This window comes from Lissotriton vulgaris, chromosome 5 (assembly GCF_964263255.1).
Source record: "Lissotriton vulgaris chromosome 5, aLisVul1.2, whole genome shotgun sequence".
In the NCBI taxonomy this organism is placed as follows: Eukaryota; Metazoa; Chordata; class Amphibia; order Caudata; family Salamandridae; genus Lissotriton; species Lissotriton vulgaris.
In genome coordinates this window covers 1,850,283,033-1,850,308,851 of record NC_141693.1, presented here as the reverse complement: position 1 = coordinate 1,850,308,851, position 25,819 = coordinate 1,850,283,033, and the positions used below count along the sequence as shown (strand labels likewise).

At 49.2% G+C, this 25,819-nt stretch overlaps 1 protein-coding gene across 1 annotated transcript in view; it reads left to right on the top strand.

Annotated features, from left to right (window-relative positions):
• The window catches only part of FBXO47 (F-box protein 47), a 1,324,472-nt gene extending 1,299,014 nt beyond the window's left edge, over positions 1-25,458 (top strand). Inside the window, exon 10 of the mRNA XM_086919858.1 lies at positions 25,346-25,458. Within this exon, the coding sequence (XP_086775984.1) occupies positions 25,346-25,458 (113 nt within the window). The remainder of the gene's footprint in view (positions 1-25,345) is intronic.
• Positions 25,459-25,819: the final 361 nt, after the last annotated feature.

Genomic DNA, 25,819 nt, shown 5'->3' with positions numbered 1-25,819 from the left:
ATGAAGATCGTAGCCCCCTCAGACTCCTCCCCGCATCGCAGCTATGGCTGGGGAATTTTTTGGACATGTTGGGTCGGGCGGATTGTTGGAGGCAACTGCGCCCTGGGCAGCTCCAGTATACCTTTTACTCGGGAGCTCATGGGAGTCTCTCGAGACTCGATTATATCCTCGTACCAGTGGTGCAGATGGTCTCTGTAAGGGAAATCAGGCATTTAGCTAGGGGGATCTCAGACCACTCCCCACTCTGGCTCACTATTGACGTACAGCTGGGGGCTGGGGGTCGGATTGCCCCGATCAACCCCTGGCACCTTCGTAACCCCAAAATTAGAACGGAGGTGGTTAAGTGTATGGATTTCTACTTTGCTGAGAATGAGGGATCGGTGTCCTCCCCTGTCTCCTTGTGGGAGGCTTATAAAACTGTGATCCGTGGTCAGACTCTATCCTTGATTGCTAGCGAGAGGAAGCGCAAAAATGCGGAAGTGGTGGGCTTGGAAAGCGAGATCACTGGGTTGGAGGAACAGATGGAGTCTGGGGCTACACCTGAGGGACTACATTCTTTGGCCCTTAAACAGTCTGAATTTAGAGCTCTGGTGACTGACGCGGCCAAGGCAATGAATCGTGAGCAACAGGGGCGTTTGTATGATGTTGGTGACAAAGCGGGAAAGTTGATTGCTTGGCTAGACAAAAGAGATAGATTGAATCGGGTGGTGCCTGTTGCTGAAAAAGTGGATGGTACACGAATGGTGGACCCGGTTGAGATAGTTGAGGTCTTTGCCCAGCATTTTCAATAGGTATATGCGCCGGTCTGGGATAGGCCGGAGGAAGACTCGCACTTGTTGCTTCGGGATATCGCGTTGCCTAGCCTGTCGGAATCGGACAAAGAGCTTATGGAGGCGGAGTTTTCCACCGATGAAGTAGCGCTCGCTATCCGCTCACTTTGCTCTGGGAAGGTCTCAGGTCCGAATGGTATACCAGTCGAACTGTACAAGCTGTGCCCTGACAAAATGGCACCGCATCTTCGTCGGATGTTCTCGGCATCGCGAGATCTCGGGTTCCTTCCCCGGGATCAGAGACTGGCATCCATTGTGGTCATCCATAAAGATGGGAAGCCCCATGAACACTGTTCATCGTATCGGCCGATCTCGCTCTTGAATGTGGAACCCAAGATCCTGGCGAAGCTTTTGGCTAACCGGCTGATTACGGTGATCAGTGACTTGATACACCCGGACCAATCTGGCTTCATCCCTCATAGAAACACCGCGCTCAATCTTCGCCGTCTTCATGGCGTCTTAGCAAGGGCGGGGTCTCTTGATGAGCCGGCCATCTTGGTTTCACTTGATGCCTCGATGGCCTTCGACACGGTGGAATGGCCATATCTGTGGGCAGCCCTTGCTAAGTTTGGTTTTGGTCCTAAGTTCATCGGGTGGGTCAGACTTCTGTATGAGCAACCGCTGGCCCAGGTGGTGGTCAACGGCAGGGCTTCGGAACCCTTTGTTCTCGGACGCGGCACGAGGCAGGGATGTCCTTTGTCGCCACTCCTCTTTGCGCTTGCCCTTGAACCCCTGGCTGCATGGCTCCGCTGGGAGCCTTCGCTCAAGGGCATTCGATGGTCCCCTGACTTCGAGGATCGTATATCGCTATACGCCGACGACATATTGTTGTACCTTACCTCTCCCCGTAAGTCACTGGGAGTCCTATTTGACGTCTTGAGTTCCTTTGGGAAGAATTCCGGTTTAGTTATCAATTGGGCCAAGTCCTGTATCTACCCGCTCACAGGGGACTTACCCTCTCTGCCCTGCATTTGCCCGATACCCGTTTCTGGAGTCTGCTTTAAGTACTTAGGGATCTACATTTCATTGGACCCCACAGTACGTTATGAGCGGAATTTATTACCTCCGCTTGCCCGGCTTAGGTCGGATGTTGCGGCGTGGTGTGGCCCCCTTGGGAAGAGCGGCCCTGTTCAAGATGATGTCTCTCCCCCGATTCTTGTACGCCATCCAAAACACACTTGATCTGGTGCCGGCTAGCTATTTCCGTGAAATTGAAGGCCTCCAGAGGAAGCTGGTGTGGGGCGGGCGGCCTCGCATAGCATTGGCAAAATTGACTTTGCCCTGGTACGACGGTGGTATAGCGTTGCCTGATATTAAACGCTACTACTGGGCATCTCAACTAAGCGCTGTTAACCATGCCATGTACGGTCCCGTTCCTAATCCCGCATTCAAAATGAATAGGTGGCAGCTTCCGGGGGCGACTATAATAGAGCGCTCTATTCTAGAGCCACCAGGAAGAACCTGACGGGCCCCACTGGGGTGGCGGTGCGAGTATGGGGTAGTGCAACTACGGCCACGGGGTGGACGGACAGGCTGACTTGAGCGACCCCCTATATGCCGCGGAGAGACTGGGTGGTCTATGGGCGTCGAAGGGATTCAATGGATGGGACCTTATTGGCATCAGTAAAGTGGGCGATCTCTGGGCCAAGAACAGAGTTAAGACTTTTGATGAACTTAAGCAGGAATATAAATTGAGTGATAGGGAATATTTCCGATATCTCCAAGTCCGCCACGCAATTGAATCGGTTTTCCCAGCCGGAACTACGATCCCGGAGTCCTCTCCCCTGGAAGATAGAGTGCTGGACGGGCACGTCCCTGACAGCACTATCTCTCTCATTTATAAAAAGCTCATCAATGACCGTTCGGACCTCCTTGTGCAGCTTCGGGGTGCCTGGACTGGCGATGGACTGGAATTGGACAATGAAGACTGGCAGGCTGCGATATCCTCCCCTAAAGAGGTCGCGATTCCGGCGCGTCTCCGACTGGTGCAACTGAAGATTCTGCACAGAGTCTATGTCACGGGTCCACGTTTGATACATATGGGTTATTCTGCGGATGGGCTGTGTAGGCGTGGTTGTGGTATGCTTGCTACCTTCCTTCACATTATATGGGAATGTCCTGTGGTAGTGGTTTTTTGGAATCGAGTGCATGCAGTGATGGGTGAAGTGACGGGTGTTGAGTTATTGCCTGAGGCCAGACGCTGTTTGTTGAACATTTGGGAGCCGAATGACTGCACTGTTGCTCAGACTCAATGGGTCACACTGGGCAACATGATTGCGAAAAGAGACATTGCTCAATTGTGGGGATCTCAGAGGGCACCATCAGTCTTAACTTGGAAAGAAAACATGGACTGGTGCATGTTTAGAGAAAAAATTGTGTATGTCTCCCGTGGTAGGCCCAAGAAATGGGGTAGGATATGGAGTCAATGGAATTCATACCGAGGAGAGATCTGCACTCCCCCATTTATTGAAGCTCCAGACATTCTTCAATTCCCTTGACTGTACGTTTCGGTCTCCAAGCTTCCCGTTGTATGTGATGTATTGTGTTGCTCTCGCCCCCCCCCTCTCCAAGATCTCTCCTCCTTCATAGCAATACTCATTAATCATTTGTCTCCCCCTGCCGTATGAGACAGTCAACACATTGCATGGTACCGCCTCGACTCTTTATTTTTTTTTAATTTTTTTTTATTTTTGTTATTTATAAAATGTAAAATGTGAAACCTTTTATTTATCCTCTTATTGCCACAAGTTCTCCATTATATTGTGCCTTTTCGCTGCCGGGCCCTTGGGTTGTCGGCTGATGAGCTGTGTATTATTGTGCTACTGGTATTGCATACAACTGACCAGCCTCCGTGGTTGTAGGTCTGTAACTGTATTCCCTTTTTACAAAATAAAGGTTTTAAAAAAAAAAAAAACAGGGACCAACAGGTGCCTAGCCTAGCCCTCCACACTTCCGCAACAGCCAGCTCGGTCACATTCACGTGTGCCATGGGCCCAAACTGGAAAGCAACGGCCATTTTGAAACTGGACTGACGATGTACAATCCTTTCGCTGGTGGTGAAACAGACTCCAAGTGGCATCCGCCATGCACTGAGCTAGGTATTCTTATAGAACAATGTTGCCTTCAACAAACTGCACTTTAGCGCGAACAGGAAGGTCTTCAAGTAGCCGCTGCACTTAACGTTAACCCAACACCAAATCTGCTCACCGCTAAACGCAGCTTAGCACAGCGGGCGAGGCACCCGTGAGCCCCAACGTGCTCCCCGATAGTCCGAGCGCACGTGCACCCGTAGGTAACCTGGCGCGATCTACAGCTGGTTCTTGATTACCAACTCAATGGTACTCAGTTTATTAACCTCAGGTGGATCCAAGGCTGCGTGTCCTCACCTGGATTAGAGCCTGTAACCCAGAGGTCAAACACTGATCTCTGCAGGGAGGTCAGTGCAGTGGTGGAATAGAGACAGCCTTGTCTCTGCAGTCTGCCTCGTAGTCCCTAACAGGAGGCGTTTAGTACCTCCGGACGGCAACATCTTATTCCCTACACAAGAAAACCCTGATTTAGTCTTCTACGCCATAAATGAACGCTCAGAGAAGCCTGCTCAAAGAGTCTCTGACTCATTCGCCCTGGCAGTTATTTATTCGGTCATGCCAGTAGCATTTGACCCCCGAATACTGACACCCCTGAATCCAGAATGTAAACAGACTTGGCCTCGAAGGCTGAGGCGTGAACTCCTAACTAAGGCATACGTTATAGTGGTGCCGGAACAATAGTAGGGTGGGGTGCTGGCCACAGACAACCATATTTTGAGTTGAACTGCTGCCCAACCGCATCCCGACTTAAATGCCTTGACTGCGCTGCCGACATCTATTTTGAGTTGTGTACTTTACTTTTCCCGCAACCACATCTTTATTTACTTCTGTAAAAGACCCGTGTGTCATACTCCTATCCACCATTTCCCAATGACGGAGCATCGAGAGTCCAGATGGAGGCATATGCGGCGGCTTTGCAGGCCTCGATGGCGTCTCCTCCTCCTTCCCATCCTGGGGTGTCAGCAGATCACTTGCCTTGCACAGGGCCCTCCACGGCGGATCCAGGATTGAAGGATGTGGTGCTGTTGGGGTGTGGCCCTTTGGGGGTCCCTCCTTCAGACCACAGTGCCTCAACAAACTCCCGCAGGAGTCCCTATGGTGTCGGGGGAGGTTGCCGGGCTCGAGTCGCATCCCCGAGCCCCGCTCAGCCCTCTGGGCCGGCAAAGGCCTTGTCCGTGGCTGAGCTGATGCCGCCACGGGTAGTGCCACAGGGGTCGGTGGACCCTACTCGTCCCGCTCTGGGTCGAGGCTGGGTGGGGACCCCTCATCCCCTTCCGAGCCCCTCTCGTCCCTCCCCGCGAGTGACTGCCTCATCGGAGGGCAAGTAGGAGGTTGAATCATCTCTGGCGCTGCCGCATGGGTCGCCGGGCCACCTCGGCTACATCCTGGACCAAGGCTGGTGGAGGGCTTCGCGTCACTCCTCCGGTCCCTCTCGTTCCTCCACGCAGGCAAAGGTCGAGTCGGCGTCATTCCGGGAAAGCTTCTTGACCCCTTCAGCTCCGGCTCCACTCCGGTCCCTGGCGCGATGTGACTTGGAGGAACCCTGTCCGGTGTCTCCGTCGGCGCCGGATGGTGTCGACGCCCTGCCTCAGGCGGCGGACTCTACGGCTCCGCATAGAGGTAGTGCAGCCCTCTTCTCAGGAGGCTGGCTGCATACTGGCGTCATCCTTCCCGGAGATAGGCTGCCGTGTGGTGTCTTTTTCACCTGCTTCGTCGAAGGGCGGCTCCCTGCCATTTCCAAGGCTGAGGTGTTCGTCGGAGGAGCGGCAGGTCCCCCATTCTTCTGTTCTTTCTGACCTCCAGGTCTGGCCTTTGCCCACCTTGCTTGGCTTTGGCGAAGGCTACCTTAGTTTGCAGCCATCGCCCAAGGAGGAGCTGCTTTCTCCACCGCAGGGCCCTACGGAGGCGGGTGCGGCCTTCGCTCACGTGGTGTCCACGGCTGTGGGCATTCTGCGCCTGGGTGACCCGATTGCTCTCTTCCTGGCGGACCATCTCTTGGAGGTTCTCTACCAGGGCTCTGGTGGGAGGGAGATCTTGCTTCTCTTTGAGGGTTCGCTCCTTTCTTCCCGACGGGGGCTTGGAGGCACCCCGCCTCAGGGGATCCAGTGCCTCAGCACATTTGGCACCGGCACCTCCTGGCGCTGTGTGACCCGGCATGTCTTTCCCTCCACCCCTCTGACTCCAGTCCCCTTTTACGGACTGCTTTCCCCTACCTGCCGCCACTGTTGACTCCGCTGTCCCGGGAGGCCCGCTGGCTGGACTCTTGGGGCGCAACATGTCCGCCACGTCCATCGCTGCCCTGCGGACCCTGCGGACCCTTAACACCTCATGTGTGTTGGCTAGGGCTTCCTCTTGTTTGGGGGGCTCAGCTGAGTTTTTGGGATCCGCAGCATCCCAAGAGACTGTTCAGGTGGACTTATGGCATCATGCGTTGGATGGCCGGGAGCTAACGGCGTTTATTCTCCGCTCCGCTCCGGACATCTCGGAGGTGCTGGTCCTGGCCATGGCTTACTCAGTCACTCTCCGTCGCCATGCTTTGCTTAGGGACGGCGTGTTCCCTGAAAATATTTGGGAGTGGCTGATTGAGCTTCCATTCGATGGCAGCCTGTTATTCCATGCCCTGGCTGACTCCGCCATCCAAAGGTTCCTGACCGGGGTCCATCCTCCTCCTCCTCCTCCTCCTCCTCCTCCTCCTCCTCCTTCGTGACTGCTGACTTGAGCTGGTTCTGGGCTTTTCTCCGGGCCAGTTGCCCTTGCTATGGAGTGCTTTTTATGGCCATTTGAGTCTTCCTTGCTGGGACTATCGCGTTGTAGGCTGCTAAACGGCCCCTTGTTGTGTGTGTGTTTTGCCTTAGTTGTTTACACAGACTTATCCCTGAGATTAGGCCTTCTGTTTTCTCTTGGGCTGCTTAACAAGCCTTCCGTTGGGCTTTATTTCCCCGTGGCTCTCTTGTTTTTTCCTCTGCTACAGAAGTTCTTCCAAAGAGGGTTCCCATATCATGGGTCTTGCCGTACCCTATGTGGGGTAGTGGTAGCTATTATATAGCTTGCGCTCTGCTAGGAAGTTCTGATTGCCTTCGGGTGCCGGTTCTCCATGGCGTTTATGTATGTTGCTCTTGCTTCTTGAAGTCGTATGCGCGGCCCCTCGTAGTGGGGTGTACGGGCATTTCCTCACCTTCCTGCTCCTGTCCTGAGGGCTGGGATGATTCTGTGTTCTCCCTTGTCAGGCGTCGCCTGCCCGGTCTTCCTGGGGCACTGGCTGTTCTTCTTGCGGCTTATGACTGTCGGTGCCGTTCTGGCTGGGCTGTTGCCTTCCATGTGGAGGGGCCTCGCCTTCCTTTCCCTTGTTTCCTTGATCCTCTGGGCTTCTTCTTCCTCTTCTTCTTCCTGTCTTGGCATTAGATGTATGTATGTATGTATGTATAGGCATTTATATAGCGCACTACTTACCCTTAGGGTCCCAAGGCGCTTCGACCGCTGCGAAACCCTTCCTGGCTTCCCTGAGAGATGGTCCCTTAATGGGTATCTCCAGGGTGAGACCAGGCATCCCCGGCGGTCTGGTGGGGCCGTTAGTGAAGATGAGGCAAGCTAATGCCCAGAGTTGCCGAGTGTGATCGCTGATCAGAGTGGGCACCGAGGCGAGAGAATTATCGAGTCCGCTGACCCTGGTCCAGAAACCTGCCGCGCCGGGAATCGAACCCTGGTCCCGGGCCGTCCTCTGCTCTCGGCTCTGCCGCCTCTAACCAGTGAGCCACACTACTTCACTAGATGTAGATGAAAGCTCTGTGGCCTTGTATGGCAGTGGGGTGCTTCGGCCTCTCTGGCCTTGCCCTTAGTTCCTCTGCTGTTAGTGTACGGGCCTCTTCAGTCTTCTTTCTTCCTCCTACATCCTCTTGGGGTCAGTGGTGTTCTGCTTGTAGGGGTTACTCTTGACTGGCAGGGATGAGGTTACTTACCTGGTCCGCAGATCTTGTCCCCTGTGGGACCCTCTGTTCTGTCCAGGGCTGGTGGGGTCCTTTCGCAGACCCTCCTTCCCCATGGTTATTGCTAGGGTATCTATTCTACGTGAAGGAATCTGCGGCTAGTAGTCTCTATCAGATGCACAAGTTACTTACCTTAGTTAACAATGTATCTGGTAGAGACAATTCTAGCCGCAGATTCCTTCACGACCCACCCTTCCTCCCCATTCTGCGAGGACCCTTGGGTTGGTCTTCGGTACTCACCTCCTGGTGGGGGGCTGTGTCTTCTGTGATTGCCTTCTTTTGCTCTTGATGGGTTCATTCCTCCTCTTGGTTCTTGGAGGATGGGGTTGCGGTGTGCTTGTGCCCTGCTGCTCTGGCTACTCCAGGTGTGGAGGGGTTTGCCTTCAATCTCTGTCCTCCCCTCACCTCCCTTCCCTTCCACTTGCTGCTAGGGGTCCGTGCCCATCTGCTAATCTCTGAATAGGGGTCATCTGGCAATGCCTTGCCCTTGTTCCTTGGGGGGTGGTTGCCCTCTATGCTGGGGTGGCTTGAAGGTTTGTTGTTCCTGTCTCTCTTGGGACTGGCTCCCTTTCCTTGTTTCTGGATGGGGGTGGTAGGCCTGCTACATGGGTCATGACTTTGTACGCATGTTCCTTGTCTTTGGGACATGGGGGGAAGGCTGTCTACGTACTGGCAGGGTGGCTGCTCAGGGCTCTGCTCTGTTCTTTCTTCTGCCCCTGCCTTTGGACACTGCAGTGTTGCACTGTTCCTTATGGTGTCGTTTGTCTCCATTCTCTTTTTTCTGCTCTTTCACACACTGTTCCCATGCTCCCACAGTTTTTTGTCTTGTGGCTCCACGTTGTGGTGCAGAAAAGTTCTCCGAAGAATAGTGATGTAGGCGCACCGGGGTGGGGCTTATGTGACCTCGCTGACATCACGTAAGCGGATGAAGCTTGGGAGGAGTCGCGTGGTGCCAACTCGCCCCTGGCGCTCAGGGATGCTGTGGCAAAAAGTCTACGGATCCAGTCTCACGCCTGGGGATAATTCTACGTGAAGGAATCTGCGGCTAGAATCGTCTCTACCAGATACATCGTTATCAAAGGTAAGTAACTCGTACATTAGACAATCGAAATAAAAAACTACGGCTATGCACCAAGACTATTGTTACTCGGAGTCCGCACACGCAGGATCCCAATGCCCGTGGGTCCCCCAACTGGGGCCCCTGCTGGATCCCCAACCCAGACCTCGACGCTAGGCCCCTGGCAAGCGGCTCAATTTCAAAATTGTGTCGCGTGCACAGGGGGGGGGGGTGACCCCAGCGCCACCGGGTCATGTGCCGCTTGGTGACCACAACCCTGTAATTCGGCATCCATGCCACAAAAGTTAACAAAACCCCTTCCACGCCTGCACTAGAAATCGCCCGGAGGCAATAACTCGAAGACTCTGGCTAGGAAGCTGGCACGCCACAACAGGCCCAATTGTGCACATTGCGGGGATCAGAGCAAGGAGCCTCCACAGGAACCCTCCTCGGGTGGCACTGGCAAAACCCTCAGGCAGTGCGTTGTCCGCGCGGATGTTGGGCACTGGCAAACCTCTCAGGCAGTGCGCTGCCCGCGCGGATGTTGGGCCGACACCCACTTGCAGCTCTAGTGCCAAGAGGTCCTGTGACCCGAGCGGTGGCCCGGTGCGGCACCACACCGCTGGCGGACGAGGCAGGTCCGTTGCCCCTACTCGCCAGACCGGCGGTCCGCTCGGCATTGCCATTGAAACTAAGGCGGGCAAGTGGCCCTCGGGGAGGCCTAGGACCTAAGCAGCCATTCAACGTCCTACCGTTCCAAGCCAGGCTAATCCCACAGCCACCTCGGCCAAAAGGCAGGCCTCAACCTCATCTCCAAGGCTCTTTTGCTCTATGCAACTTTTGGGTGAGCCACCCTGCTGCTGAAGGCAACGGCAGGCCCAACCCAGGACCAGAAGGCCTCCCCCCCACCCCCAACGGGCTACCAGCGAGTTGAAGTGTGACACACTGTGCCCAGTTGAAGCAGCCCGACGAAATGTGGCAATGGTGCATTGTGCCAAGCTTTACGCCAACAAAGTTGAGAGCGGCTACAAACTCGCACAAGACGTCCGGAGGGCCCAACCCAGGGGGGGGGGGAGCAGAGGAGTGATTCAACCGAATATGGTGGAGCGTAACTGTTGGTTTAAGCGACACTCCACCATGCAGGGTCCAAACTATTCGCCCAAAAAACGACTAGCTCACCTAATTTAAATGAAATGGACCCCGCTGCTCCTCTGCTCGGCCTGCTGTAGACTCAAAGTCGCATTCCCCTGTGTGTCCAGACGGCGTGCAACCCTCTTGGGGTGACCCCTCCAGACGGTGTGTCAGGCGCAAAAGAGGACCCAAGATGGGGGGGAGGAGGCATAAATAAAAGGCCCCCCTTCCCCAGCGCACCGGAAATGACGCGCCTAGTGCGCCTATGCAGCGGGACTCCACCCTGAGTCCTGCAAAACATTTTAGGGTGGCCCCCTGCTTCGGCCGCGGGCAGCCGCACATGCTGTAGAAGACCCTCTTGCTGCACATACAGCGACTTTCCTGGCAGCCATTAGAGATACCAACCACAAATTGCGTTGGTGGTTAACGAGGTGGGCACTCTCCTCGCAGACCACCAGAAGCTGATAAAAAAGGGTGGGAGAAACAGATATTAAGCTAGAGGAGACGCATCAAGAGACAATGGACCCCCCGAAGGGCTACGCAACCTTAGGATTGGTGGCACTCATTGACTGCCATGAATTGCAGAAGGGAGCTCTAGAAGACATAACATCCGCATCTTAGGAGTTCCAGAGGGTGGAAGGGGCTGAGTGTTGAACTTTTCATTGAAAGTAGGTTCAAAGAAACAGTTCTGCAGGGGAAACCCTCCTGTTTTTACTTGGTGGGACGAGTGCACAGGATCCTGGTGAGACTCTCGGCCCCAGGAAGGCCGCCCACCCAATTATAGCAAGATTGGTGAACTGCAGAGACCGGGACACTATCCTATGGGGAACATCCTTTACCACGCAACCATTACAACGCATAATGGTTACATTGTAGTTGTAACAACGCAAGTAGTTACGTCGCCTTGCACTGGAGGGTGCTCCAGACTAAGGAATAGTGTGTATTACTATTCCAATACCTTCCCTACTGTACGTAGACTGGAGTTGGAATAGTAATTCCCACTATTCCTAAATCCAGCACCCTCCAATGCAAGTCGATGTGCCGACTTGCGTTGTCAAAACTGTGATGTAAAATACCGCGTTGTGATGGTATGTGTGGTATGATCATATATTCCTATCCTACAGATTGCCCCGAATCACAGTCCCTGGACCTTAGAGGGGCAAAACGTTAACATTTACCCAGGCTACACTTCCCTGGTCCAACACCAATGAGGAGACTTTATACCCATTGAGAAAATACCATGAACTCAAATATGCCTTAATCTTCCCGGCAAAACTTGGAGTGGAGTACAAAATAAAGACGCATTTTTTTCTTATCCACACAGTAGGCTGGGCAGGGGCTGGAATCCCGTGTGCTTTGGACTGGTGAGGCAGGGCACTTGGGGAAAGAGTCAGATTGGCAGTAGTGAAAGGGCAGGAGACGGAGAGATGCGGGTGGCAGATCTTCCCCAACAAAGGCACAAATGAAGGCAGAGTAGGCCCAAGCAGGACTGCCATTAAAAACTGTATTGATGTCCTTGACAATAATAGATGGAGGACCCTCGCACTGCGGCATGGGTGGGGGTGCAGATTCTGCGGGTTCCGGGATGGAAACTGAGGGGAGCAGCTTCCAGTGATCACCCCAATGTCTTTGGATCATATTGTTTGAACCTAATGGACACTCATGTATCGAAACTGTGAGCAAACATTATGTGAGGTTGGTGTGAGAGATGGGGTCCATTAGCTAAGCACTCATGCCAGGGGCCTGATAGAGCTTTGCATGACTATACCAGGCCTACACTGAACTGGACGAAGCCAGCATCTGTTACAGGGTGCATCTGTCACTCCCGATATTAAGCCTGTAGAGGTAACTCCCTCGCATGAATAGTGCATTGTACTTTTAGTTTCTTATGTTGCCTAGGCTGAGAGATCACATATACCGTGAATTTGGTGTGTGGCCATGTTCTAGATCATGACATAGTTAAGTATGGAGGGGGGTGTTTTTGAGATGTTTTTCGATTGTTATGCAGGAATGGGAGCTACACTACGCCGCATGCTGCAGCTGTAGCACTCACCCTGTCGACATAGGATTGGAGCATGAAACCATCTTAAATGGTGTTGACTTAAACTCAGGGCTTGACCTTGGTCTCATGGAATGTAAATGGTCTAGGCAATAGGGTGAAATGAGGCCTAGTGACTAAAGCCTACACTAGATATAAGGCAGACATGATATCCCTCCAGGAAACTCACTTGATGAACGGTCAACTCAACTGACTCAGTAAAGGGAGATATAGGGTGGCCTCCTATGCACAATATACATTAGGTTCAAGAGGGGTGGTTAGCCTCCTTAAGAAATGTCTGCCCTTCCACATCCTCCACACTTGGTCAGAGGTGGTGGGCTCGGGTATGGCTGGGAGGGTGAGACAGTGATTCTTCTGAATGTCTATGTACCACCAGGTCTCCAAACTCAGATACTACAGAAATTGAGACAGTTGCTGGCAGGGTTTCCAATGCCATTTCACAATTATAGGAGGAGACTTCAATCTAGTTGCAATACATATTTTGACAGAATGATTGAGAAGCAGGAGGGGGAGGTCACCATCAATCTACTAGAGGGTTTTGTGCAGGCCTTTGGACTAACGGATATTTGGAGGGCTCTTCATGGACAGGAGCGGGCCCTTCCCTTTCCTCACATTCCCATTGTATGTCCTCTAGACTACACTATATCTTGACACCTAGAGACACTATAGGTAGATTCTCCAGTGCTAAGTATATGGCTAAGAAGATCTCGGACCACGCCCTTTACAGGTCATCATAATCACTGGGAGGAATGGTGAGCCCCGGAGCTGGAGGGTGGAGACCTGGAGGCTGGCCTGTAAGCTGGTGGTGAAGGCACTTGAAAAGGCTAGAGAGTTATATTGTCGAGAAAATAAGGGCTCAGTGAAGAGTGCCAGTGTAGTATGAGAGGCATACAAGGCCACACTTAGAGGGGAGTGCTTACAGCAACTAGAGCCTCGACAGTCAGTGCGTCTTCCACCCTGGTTCAGAGGTTAGAAAATAAACCCACAGAATACAGGGAAGTGGCACGCCATGAAGTAAAAACGTCCCTATTGGCTAAACAAAAACGTTTTTATGAAGCTGGGGCCAAAGCTGGCAAATTACTGGCCTGGGTAGGCCTGGATCGGCAGCAGGGAGAGGGAACACTTGCAAGTTAGGGAGCTGCAGGTGGAACCAGGAAAGGTGATAAGGGATAGTAGACAGAGGGCGGAAATCCTTTGCGGTGTATTTGGAAGCTTTTTATTTGACACAGGGCTGGGGGCTTGATGGAGAGGATATTGGGATTTGTAAAGGAGTTAGGACCCTGTAACAGAGGAAAAGGCAGGAAGCAAACATCTCAGAGATGGAAATAGCAGAAGCATTGACCCAAATCCAGGCTGGGAAGGCCCCAGGTCCCAGCAGAATGCCCGTAGAGTTCTTCTGTAAAATGGCAGGCAGGATGATTAAACCAATGCTCCAGATGTTTCAAGATGCTCTCTGGCAAAGCTCTTTGCCAGAAAAATTGCAAATGGCCACCATTGTGCTTAGACCCAAAGCCGGGAAGTCAGCGCAGCTCTGTGACTCATATAGGCCAATTTCGCTGCTCAATGTGGATACCACAATTATTGCCAAAGTTCCAGTTAATAGGCTCCACACTGTAGTGACTGATGTGGTCCATTCTGTCAAGACAGGTTTTATGCCTGGCGTTCGACCAGGTTTAACTTGTGGCACCTCAATAATGTTATAGCGCAAGCAAGAGATAGGGGTGACCCCTGGGCAGTATTGTTCCTAGATGCTAATAAGGAATTTGATTTAGTTGAATGGCCTTATCTGTTTCTGCTCCTTGAAAGAATAGGATTCGGACCCTGCTACATTAACTGGATTAAATTATTATATAAGAACCCTTGTGACAGAATAAAAACTAATGGATACTTGTCTGGGAGCTTCCCTATTGGGAGGGGAACAAGACAGGGATGCCCTCTTTCCCCGATTCTCTTCACCCTCGCAGTGGAACCATTGGCAAACCTCATGAGGATGGATGCCAGAATTTGGGGCTGGGTGGCACCCTCAGGATGGGAAGAACACCTATCATTATATGTGAATTGCATACTGCTTTATTTGACCTGCATGGATCCATATATTCGGAGAGACCTCAGGCTTCGCCATTAATTGGGACAAGTCACTCCTGTTTCCTATGGGAGATGGAGACAGATAGGCTGTTGTCCTTACCAGTACGGATGGAACAGCATAATTTTAAGTACCTGGGAATATCGATAACTAGAGATGCAGATTCTCATGCTTGAGCTAATCTTGAACCACAGCTGCAAAGATTAGAAGGGACGTCACACACTGGAGTGACCTGCCCTTGTCGTTGATGGGCAAAGCAGCAATGTTCAATTGTATGTTTTGCAGAATTGCTCATATAGATTACGAAAGACACTACTCCTACGCATAGACAACTTACTGAGGACGCTGCTTTGGGCCGGGGACAACCTCGTTTTGCCCTATGGGACCTTGCAACGAGCTAAGTATGAAGGAGGTACTGCATTACCAAATTTGTGGGAATACTATGAAGCAGCACAGGTTGCGGTAGTAAATTACTGGGTATATTCGGAAAGAGATGATCCAGTTGTGTGAGTGGACAGATGGGGGATGAGAGATCATTCCTATATGCATGTGCTATATGGTGACCACGTACATGAACGAGCATGCCGGCTACGATTATGGTATGGCGCACATGGAACGGCCTCTTGAGATAGAATTGGGACAAGAAGCTCACACAAGCCACACCCATCTGGGGTGGAGAACATAGCACATAAATGGGTTTGTAAGACTGCACGTCTTTCCGAAATTGAGGGAGGGTATGACACGTTGCAAAATCATTGAAAAGGAGGTCTTTAGAGACAGAGGTTGTGAGGAGAAATACGGGAAGATTTGGAGGGCCAGGGATGCAGAAGTCATAGAGTATTAGCTGGGTTAATATCTGTTTATTCGATGGAAGCAATGCACACGGGGAGGGAAAGGGGGACGGATGGGGCAACCATACACCATAGGAACACCCTAGACATGATCTGCAAAAATCGATTCCAGCAGTTAAGACTCATAATAAGAGGGGAGGGGAAAATATAAGTATAGAAGATTGTGGTGTACACACACTCCTGATTTATGTATAAAAATATTTAAAATAGATTTTAAAAATAATAATAGAGATCTCACTACTAATGAAATCATTTGAATGGTGCAAATGTAATATGAATATGTGAATCTATGTTCATGTTGGATATATATTTTGAGATGTTGAATGTCTTTGACCCATAGTTTGGGCACACTACTTATTTTAACAAGCATTTGCAATGCAATGGTCTCGGCATCATTAAAGGTAGAGCAATTGGCATTGCTCATGACATTTCTTTTTTTTTTTTAAATCATAAATAAATGGCATTGTCATTTACATTGCCAATACACACCACTCTGCACCTGCACTCACTGCTCTGCACACTCACTACTCTGCACACTCACTACTCTGCACACTCACTACTCTGCACTCACTACTCTGCACACTCACTACTCTGCACTCACTACTCTGCACTCACTACTCTGCACTCACTACTCTGCACTCTGCACTCACTACTCACTACTCTGCACTCACTACTCTGCACTCTGCACTCACTACTCTGCACTCTGCACTCACTACTCTGCACTCACTACTCTGCACTCACTACTCTGCACTCACTACTCTGCACTCACTACTCTGCACTCACTACTCTGCACTCACTACTCTGCACTCACTACTCTGCACTCACTACTCTGCACTCTGCACTCACTACTCTGCACTCTGCACTCACTACTCTGCACTCACTACTCTGCAGTGACTGAAGACAGCGCGGAGTGAGGCTGTTGGTGAGCGAGTCCAATCAGAGAGCTTGATATGGAGTGAGCCCAGTGGTGAGTGAGCATGGCAGTGAGTGAGCACACAGCGTGAGCCTCCGACGGAGTAAACCTGCCGGCGGGAATGATTCAATCTGAGTTGGGCTGCTGGCGGGAGGGGGCAGCAGTTCATGAAAGCCCTGTGGGGAGTGTTGGCTTTCTGTGTGGACGCCCAGTGCCTCTTTTCACTATGTTAAATGCATTTTTAGGTGTTACTGAAAATGTGCAATGACTTTATTGAAGATGGTGTATGCATGTAGTTCTAAATACCATTAAAGATCCGCTCGAAGCTGGCAGGGGGCGCTGGTAGCAGGGAGTGCCCGAGCGGGACTCCCACAGACTGCGCCGCGGGGTGCCCTCCGGTGCCCGCAGGGTCGCATCCTGACCGGCCGCCGCGTGATTGGAGGGCGCGCTGTGCGCAGTGTGGTGCTGGCAGCCGTGTCCGTGGTCACTCCCTGCGTGTCTGGGCAGCAGCCGTTCTCCACCTCCGTGTGTCTGGCGGCTGGGCCTGGCACAGAGCGGGCTTCCCCAGAGGGAGTCCCCATTCCTGGAGAGGGAGGGCAGGACGCGGGTGGGGCAGGGTCACTGTGAGTGTGAACAGGTCAGCGCCTCCCTGCAGCCTCGCAGATTAATTAAAGAGTGCTAATCGGGCTCAGCAGACAGTTGGCAAGGGGATACTGGCAGAGAGTGCCCGCCTGTCACGGCGTGTGAGGGCTTCCAGACACTGCATTCTGGAGCTGGGCACCACGGGTATGGACACTGCCAGCCTGGGCGAGCCTGTCCATCCCACTGCTCGTGATCGCTTCCAGACACTGAGTTCTATGTGAGAGCAGGGGCGCTGCTGGGAAAGGCGCAGCAGGCGCGGTAGCACCGGGGTCCGTGGAATCCTCGCTACGTCACTGAGCCGCGCAATACTGGCGGCAGTGGCGTGCATTCACCAGGGTATTCCGCGCTGAGAAGTACTGGGGTGCCCTGGAGCAGGGCGGCGGAGGGGGCATGGGCGGAAGTGAGGAGGGTGCTGGCAGTGAGTACTGAGTGTGCGGCCTGGCGGTCCAGCTGTGTGGTTTCACATCGCCCGCTGCACTGGTCTCTGTGCTGGCGCTGGTTAACTGCAGTGGCGCGTGGGTTATGGCAATGTGGAACGCGAGGTGTTGAATTATTGGCTTAATAGTGGCCTGAGCTCATACTGGTGCACACGAGGCCGCACTGCACTACACTGCAAGCCGATCCTGGAAACATGCAGTGCGCAGCTGCACGGCGGTGAATTTATTATTGATAAAGGACGAGGTGTGATGCATGTACTCCTTGTTGTGGAAGAAGACAGCTTTCCTGTGCACGTGCTCAGTGGTGTACAATCAGCGCTTTAAACTCTGAGGCACTGTCAGGCACTGAGTATGTGCACTTCTTTCATTCGCAGTGAGCGAGCCTGCACTTCTTTGATTTGCAGGGAGAGAGCATGCACTTGTTTCATTTGCCTAACGTGGGGCGGGACTGAGAAAACGAAACCTATCGTGGGGCGGGACTTCCGTTTTGTGAAGCCCGCGCCCACGGAGTGCCTGGAGGAGCACCGAGGGAGAGCCCCGCGGTCGGAGGGCCTTTGACCGGTGAGCGGAGCGGCGGGGGGGGGGGGGGGCGTTTGGGGAGAGAATGCCTGTATGTCTGCGTGTCCGGAGGGCCTTTGACCGGTGAGCGGAGCGGGGGGGGGGGGGAGAGAATGCCTGTATGTCTGCGTGTGTGTGTGCGCGACGGCGGAGGGGTGGGGGGCGGGGTGCGACGGCGGAGGGGAGGGGTGCGACGACGGAGGGGTGGGGGGGGATGCTCGGTGCACGTGTGTGTGTGTATGCATGCGACGCTGGGTTCGCTGTATGTGTGGGTGCGTGCGTGCATGAGCGCTCGTGTGTGTCTGTCGCTGTTTCTGCGCATGCGCGTGTGGTGTATCTGCTTCCCAGGAGACAGCAGCTGAGCGCGTTCGCGAGCGCGTGGCCAGCGGAAATCGCCTCCAGAGAGGCAAAGCGCGCGACAGACCCTGTCTCCTGGGAAGCATCGTCCCTGACATAAGATCTCGGCGGAGACGCGCTTACGCGCGTCTTTTAGCCGAGACCTAAAAAGTTGTCTTGGAAATGTAATGTGCAGCCATAGAATACCGCAGAAATGTACCTCATATAACATTTGGTCCCATTAATATGAGGTGTTTTTGAAAAATATTTGAAAAATATAAAGGGAGAAAATTATCACTAAAATATTAAGAAAATTAAATTACTTGATCCTATAAAAAAAAGGATTTTCACATGCAGGCAGTAAACTCCTTGAAGCAGGATAAATATGAAGGACTCCATAAACGTCAATCATCGTATTTAGTTTGGTGTTAGAGATTTCAGCAGGGAATTTCCACTGTCATCATATCATTCCAGTTAAGGCTTAAGCATGAGATCTTCCTGAGGCAGGATGGCGGCCGTGGCGTGGGCTGTGTGATCAGCTCAGTCCTCGCTCCGGGTTGTAGGAGAGAATTCCATACTTGTTTGACTCGTCAGACCCTCGAAACGATGCAGAAAAGCTTTGGCTCATGAGGGGGGAGCAGCATAAAGAAATGTGCTATACGCCGTGAGTGCGGACAAAAAATAAAGAAATAATCGGTACCTGCATATTGGAAACCGCAAGCAGCTTTTGGGCACGAGAACGGAGCCCCGGTATACCTGCTCTCATTCGACCTGAGCCATTCCTGTTTTTGGAGCACACCTGCTCCAGGTTTACCTCAGCTCAGTTCAGCTCTGCGCACATCGTCCGGATGACTGCGGGCTTTTTTCTCCTTCGACGAAGAGCTCCACTTTGGCGGCTCCCCGTATTTTGGGTCGGATTTCAGCCCGGTGTGGTCCACGGGTGTGGAGGAGCCCACGCTGCAGCTTGGAAAAAAATGCAGCTGAAGGTCACTACACAAAGCGGCAAAACTAAGGAGCAGCCTGCGGGGATGGATGGCTCTGAAAACGCTACCAACAGAACAGAAGATGGAGGTGAGAGCATTAAGCAAACCGCTGCTCCTTCGAATATAAAAACGGGGGGAGAATCCTCGGTGAAGACAAAGTCGGGTGTTCGCTTAGCAAAACAGGAAATAAACACCCTTCCAGCACTATTCGAGAGGCAAATATCTAAAAACGCAGCTTTGCGAGTGGTCCCGAATTAAGTACTGAATCTGTTTCCTCTAAGGCAGTGGCAGTGGACCTACCTAGTCGCAAAACCTCTTCTTCTCAATTAATTACTGAACTGTGTGTCACAGAAGATGCTATTACAATTAATCCTGAAAATGTAAATGAACAGGGAAATGCGGTTCAGACTTTTTCAAGTGCAGAGAACGGCATTATAGGAGATGGAGTTTTTTGAGCACCGCTAATGAAGTAATGACTGGAAGCCTGGACAATCTAGTATCGGAGATAGATTCACAAGTATTAACTGAGGGAGTCTCCTCACAGGATCTGATAGGACTGCTGGATTACGGTGAGGGGAGCAGCACGGAGAACAAAACAACTTTAAATCCGGTGTCATTAAATGCTAGCACGTCCACAATTAAAAGAGTGAAGAAGAGAGGGTCTCATCGCAATAAATCTAAGTCAGAAGAATTAATTGCAGAGAGCACCAAGGGGGTGCTAGCAACAGAACCTGCGCTCTCCGAAACAGCAAGGTTGGAAGGTGATAGGAGCCTAAATGATATGAACTCACCTCAGGAGATCACCCTATCCATGATTTATAATACTATGATGAATCATAGGGCGGAAAGTAAGGCCGAAAATACCCGTACTCAGGCAACATGCAGCAAAGTGAAGAATGCAGTCCGTCGGGTGATAAAAATCTGCTCTGATACAGCCGTTAGAGTGATGGAAGCGGAGGCCAGAATTTCGGCACTAGAGGATGAAGTAGTCATTTATAAATTGGAGTTGGACACTGTTAAAGCACATCGTGATGACATTAGCAACAAATTATCCGACCTGGAGAATCAAGCACGCAGAAACAACTTGCGTATTTTAGGTATCCCGGAGAAGAAAGAGGGGTCCGATGTTCGGAAATTTGTATGTGAACTTCTCACTGAAGCCTTCCCCGATTTGACTCTTTGGGACTGGTCAAAGGAAATCCAAAGAGCCCATAGGTTTCCGTTTATGGTTAGGAAGCCTAGACATGGGGAGGAAGACCGCCTGCGAGCAATTCTAGTATGCTTCAATATTTTTTCAGTGGGAGAAGCGATATATTCTCTAGCTAGACCAGATAAAAAGGGGCTGGCCAAAGATTGTAATTTTTTTGTCAGGCCAGAATTTTGTTAGGCAACAGTCTCTAAACGTTGGCATCTCCGTCAGCTCATACCAGGCTTTCAGAATAAAGGGGCCACTGTATTTTTGCAGAACCCTGCAAAACTCAAAATTACCATAAAGGGTCAGACTAGATTTTTTTCTCAGAGATTGATGCTAAAGAGTTCTTTGGGTCCATATAGAAAGCACTGACTTTAGTTGTAATGTGTGCAGGTAAAAGTGGTAGTTGATTGTGCTCTATGTATATGGTAGTTTCTGCTCTACTTCTTTTTATCTCCATCTAGCGGGTCTGTGTGTTTCTAAATATATCTATAATAATGGCATTCTCTTTCCTGCCCCAGAGAGGGGGACACGGCATTCCATATTTAACAGGGACTGATAGCTCCTGGGCCTCATACGGTGGGACGGGTGGGTTGAGTGGTTAGGTTGGGAAGGGCTATGGGTGAGGGGTGGGGGGAAGGATCACAGTAGTGGGTGTAGGGTGTTGGTGGGGGGGGGGGTGAAAAATCAGCAGCAGTTAAGACACAGTCAGAAATGGTTCTTTTTGTTCAGAAGATGTTAAACAACGTTCGGATTTACAAAATTTCAAGAGATTATACTTTTTATTTTTTTGTACTGATTCTCTGTGGTCTAATGCTTTCCAGACAAAATGGATAGCAAATTAAAGATCTGTACTTTGAATGTTTGTGGACTTAATGATTCTAAAAAAGGCATGTATTAGCCAGAATTGTGCAGTTACTACATACTGATTTATTATGTCTGCAGGAAACCCACATTTCATGGGCAAATAGGGGCTGTATGAAAAGCCTAGGGTTAGAACTGGTGGTTTGTTCCAAACAAACCAGGGTCAAACGAGGGGTAGCTATTTTCATGAAACGGGGTCTGGGTGTTTGCATAAAAAGTTCAGAAGATAAATGGGGCTGCTGGGCAATAAGTGAATTTAAGTTTGGTTCCTGTAGATTTACTCTTTGTAATGTATATGGTCCAAATCTGGACGATGCTGAACTTATAAACTATCTGAATATAGAGTTGGCACAGTGGCCTCAACCGCTGGTGATGTGTGGCGATTTTAATATTCATATGGATGCCCAGATGGATATAAGGAAGAATATAAAATATTCAGGTAGAAAGAAGCAGGTATTTTCGTCATTACGAGGACTGTGCTTGGATCATGGTCTTTACGATGTCTGGAATGTATTACATGAGGATGATCCAGGCTTCACATTCTTTTCTTCCCCCCATACCAAATTTGTCCGGCTAGATTATTTTTTCATTTCCTCATCACTGTTAGGTATGACTGATATTGAGATTCACCCCAAAATTGTTTCTGACCACAATCCCCTAACAATGGATCTTATTTTACACCCTCAGCTAAAAACAGGTCATCAAGCTTGGTCATTTGAAAGAAATGTATTATTAGACGAGGAGTATCAACAATTTATGATCAAGGTAATTTAGGAGTTTTTCGAATTTAACAAAGGAACAGCCTCGAATCAAATCATTTGGGATACTTTTAAATCCATGGCCAGGGGAGAAACCCTTAGTTTTTCGAACTCTAAACGGAAAAAGATTTGGGCCAAACATAAAAAAGATTTTGATTCAGTTATATTAGCGGAGCGGAAATTGGCGGAAACAATTAAACAGGGCCTGGATTCAGCTAATGCCCAGAGGGATCTGAATATTGAGAGGGCGGTAGCTCATGCAAATATTGCTGATCAAATAGCGTTGAAATTTTTCCAGCATAAGGAAGACTCATACGAATTTAGTGAAAGAACAGGTAGAACCCTGGCTAAAAGATTAAGACAGACAGCAGTTTTTAATGATATCGTAAAGTTTAATGTTCTAAATGGAGTGCTGCAAGAAACGAAGGACGGTGTTTTAGAAGCCTTCCGAAGTTTTCATCAATCTCTGTACAGTGCAACTGTGGCAGAGTCGCCTGTACAGGAGGAAGGAGAATTTCTGAAGGATTTAGATCCCCATGAACTTTTGGATATACAAAAAGAGCTACTGGCTGCTCCTATAGTATGGGAAGAAGTTGAGGCAGCCATATTAGGGTTGGCCCCGGCAAAGCTATGGGCCCTGACAATATCCCACTTGAGTTTTATCGAGCTTTTAGGAATATGTTTAAAAACGAATTATTAGAGGTGTGCCAACAAGCCTTTTTAGGTAACTGCCCGGAATCCTGGTCAGACGCAATCATTGTGATTTTCAAAAAAAAAGGGAAGAAAGATATTGAAATGGGGTCCTATAGACCAATCTCGTTACTTAACACGGATAGCAAGATCTATTCGAAGTTACTTGCTAACAGGCTTAATGATCTTATGCCGAGTCTGGTGTCTAGTAGACAACATGGGTTCATTAAACACAGAGATACGACAGATCACGTTAAAAGGATTGTTTCCATGCTGAACTGCTCACAGGCTACTAACTCCCCTGTTGCTGTGGCCCCGTTAGATGCAGAAAAAGCATTTGACAGGGTCTCCTGGAGGTTCCTGTGGGCAGTTCTAGCATGGAAGGGATTTCCGCAAGAATTTATTACATCTGTACAGACACTATATGCCCAGCCAAAGGCTGCTATACGTATATTGGGTAAGCTCTCAAGGAATATCGCAATAGCAAGGGGGACAAGACAAGGTTGTCCTTGTTCCCCCTTGCTATTTGCTCTTTATATTGAACCCTTCATAAACTGCCTAGAAATTAATCCCGAAATATAACCAGTTGAGATACATAGTAGAGCATTTAAGGTACTGGCTTACGCGGATGATATCGCGATTGTTCCGTCTGATATCCGTATAGCCTTACCTAAGACCATCGAAGCAGCTGGGATATTTGGGATCTATTCTGGGTACAAACTAAATGTCAATAAGACCCAATTGATACATTTGGAAGCTGGGCGCCCTAGTGAAATGACTTTCGAATCGGAGGCAATCTATTTAGGTATCAAAATCTCAGCTAAGGTTGAGGATATTGTACGTTTAAATTTGGATCCAATCATAGTCTCGGCTAATAAGACACTAGAATGGATTAATAATTTACATCTATCACTTTATGGGCGCTGCAATGTTCTAAAAATGCTTTTCCCAAAATTCTTATACACATTCCGAACTATCCCTTTATCTATCCCAACTATATTTTTTTCCCGAATCGAAAGAATGTGCTCTAGGTTTTTATGGAGCTATCGACGATCAAGGAGAGCTCTTAAATGGTGTATGCTACCCAGATTAAGAGGTGGATGGGGTGTCCCTAATTTCCGTCTATATCATTGGATAGCTCTTTTGCAACATATGGGTGTTTTATTTTTAAAGGATGATCCCAAGGAAGACTTTGCCACCCCATCGATATATGAGATGCTGCTAGGCGTAGAGGCGCAACAATGTCTAGTTTGTATAATTGAACCCAGTTACTACAAAAAGACAACGTTTAAAATTGTTTTTCAGTGCACTTGAAATTTGGAGGAAGATTAAGAGGAGAATCGGTATATCTTCTAATTGAAATTTTTACACGCCGCTTAATAATTGCCTGCTGCTTCCAGAAATATTTAGAGAGCAGGTTATGGCTAGTTGGTATCGAGCTGGAATCTCTAAGATAGGAGATCTGTTTCAGGGGAATCAATTAGTTTCTTTTGATTATTTGCAGTTAGAATATAATTTACTTCGTTCAGATTTTTTTAAATATCTCCAGGTTAGTAGTTTTTTTAACAGGACATAAATCAAAAGTTGATTACATGTTAAAAGAGTGAATTTCTGTAGGCAATCAATCGTAGATCTAAAATGGGGCCTTTATATCAGCTGCTTATAGAGAAGACTGAGGATGATCTCTCGGTTTGGGAACTAAGTGGCAAAATAAATTGGGGTTACCCTCAATTAATTTGGAGAGAATAATTGAGTTATCCGTTAATGTCTTATTTAACGGCCCTTTAAAGAGCCAACATTTCATGTCTATTTTTAATTTATATTATACACCCGAAAAATTGGCAAAGTGGAATTCTACCCGGGGCAATAAGTGCAATCGCTGTGGACTACACGCAGCAGATGCGCCTCACATGGTTTTTTTTTGTTCTAAACTTTGTCATTTTATTAGGGATGTGGAACATTTTTTGAATCATAGTTTAGATATACACCTGCAATTATCTGTGGATCTGGTGATTCTAGGTTCCCAAGAAAACCTGGCCAGACCGGGGAAGGAGGCTTAGGCAGGCTTTATTTTCATTTGTATGTCTATTTTCCGAATCTGTATAACGACCCAGTGGCTGGATCCTGAGCCCCCAATGATCTATCTAGATTATTGTCCATATATCATCTTGAGATGGCGGTCTATAAATCCAAGGGCAAGAGAAAGAGAATGTTGGGCTCGAAACTGTGGGCACCTATCGCTAATTGGATATGAATCTACCTTGTTCTATTGTCCGGAGCTTATTATTCGTATCTCTTTTTCTTTTGTGATTGATTTCTTGTATTCAAATGTATAAGATTTCTGTATGTCAACACCAAAATGGATGAGGTACTATGATGATTGCCTGTTTATTTTCTTCTGTGTTATCTCTGTCTGCTGATAAAAATGTCAATAAAAATAACAAAAATTTAAAAAAGCATGAGATCTTTGTTTTTCATTTATTATATAGATATTTTTGTACAACCTTAATTCACAACAAAAGTGGAAGAAACATGCAAATTCATGGGTTAATAGAGGTAGAGAAGATACGCTAGAAAGAAACAGAACACTCTGGGTGAATGTGAGTGTATTATTAGAGGGTTAAAATGCCAATAGAATACATTTGATCACATTCTGAAAATGTTGTTTCAACTTATATAACATAGTTCACCAAAGACAATTATCAAGTTTTTCAAATGTATGGGGAAAACTTTACTTCAAGGGTAAATTGTTGCACAAAAGTAATTAAATAAGGTTTTGAGGAAATATGTAACATTCTGTTACAGGCACAACATTAAAGGTCCTGTTGTTCTGCACAGAAAAGAGAAAAGGAAATTACCTTACCATTGTGCTTCTCCCTTGTTGTACAGGCGATCATGCAGAAGAGGACAGCAGCTTTCTGAACTTGTTCCACCTGGTGAATGCACAGGCTAATTTCCACAAGGAGATCCTGTACCTGACCATGAAAGACCCTCCTATTTAATTGCTAAGATCAGTCCTCGTAAGTGACACCAGTTGTGCTGACTTTCAAGAGATGCTGGTCATGGGATTTCATAAATTGGAAGCAGTACAATACCATATCTCTATCCTGCAGTTGTACTATCCAACCATACTTGTTCCAAAATTTCCCAGAGACAAAAAATTGGCTCACAAATATGCAGAGTACCAGACATGTTTTCATTCTGCAGTTATAATGGCAGAATCATTGGACTTTTTTATTGAGCCCATTGTTTTGTTTATAAAGCTATAAATCTACAGCAAGGTATATAAATACACATGAAAGATTTTACTCAGTGTTTAACAGATATTCTGACAGCTCAGAAATTGCCTGGACGTGCTATGTT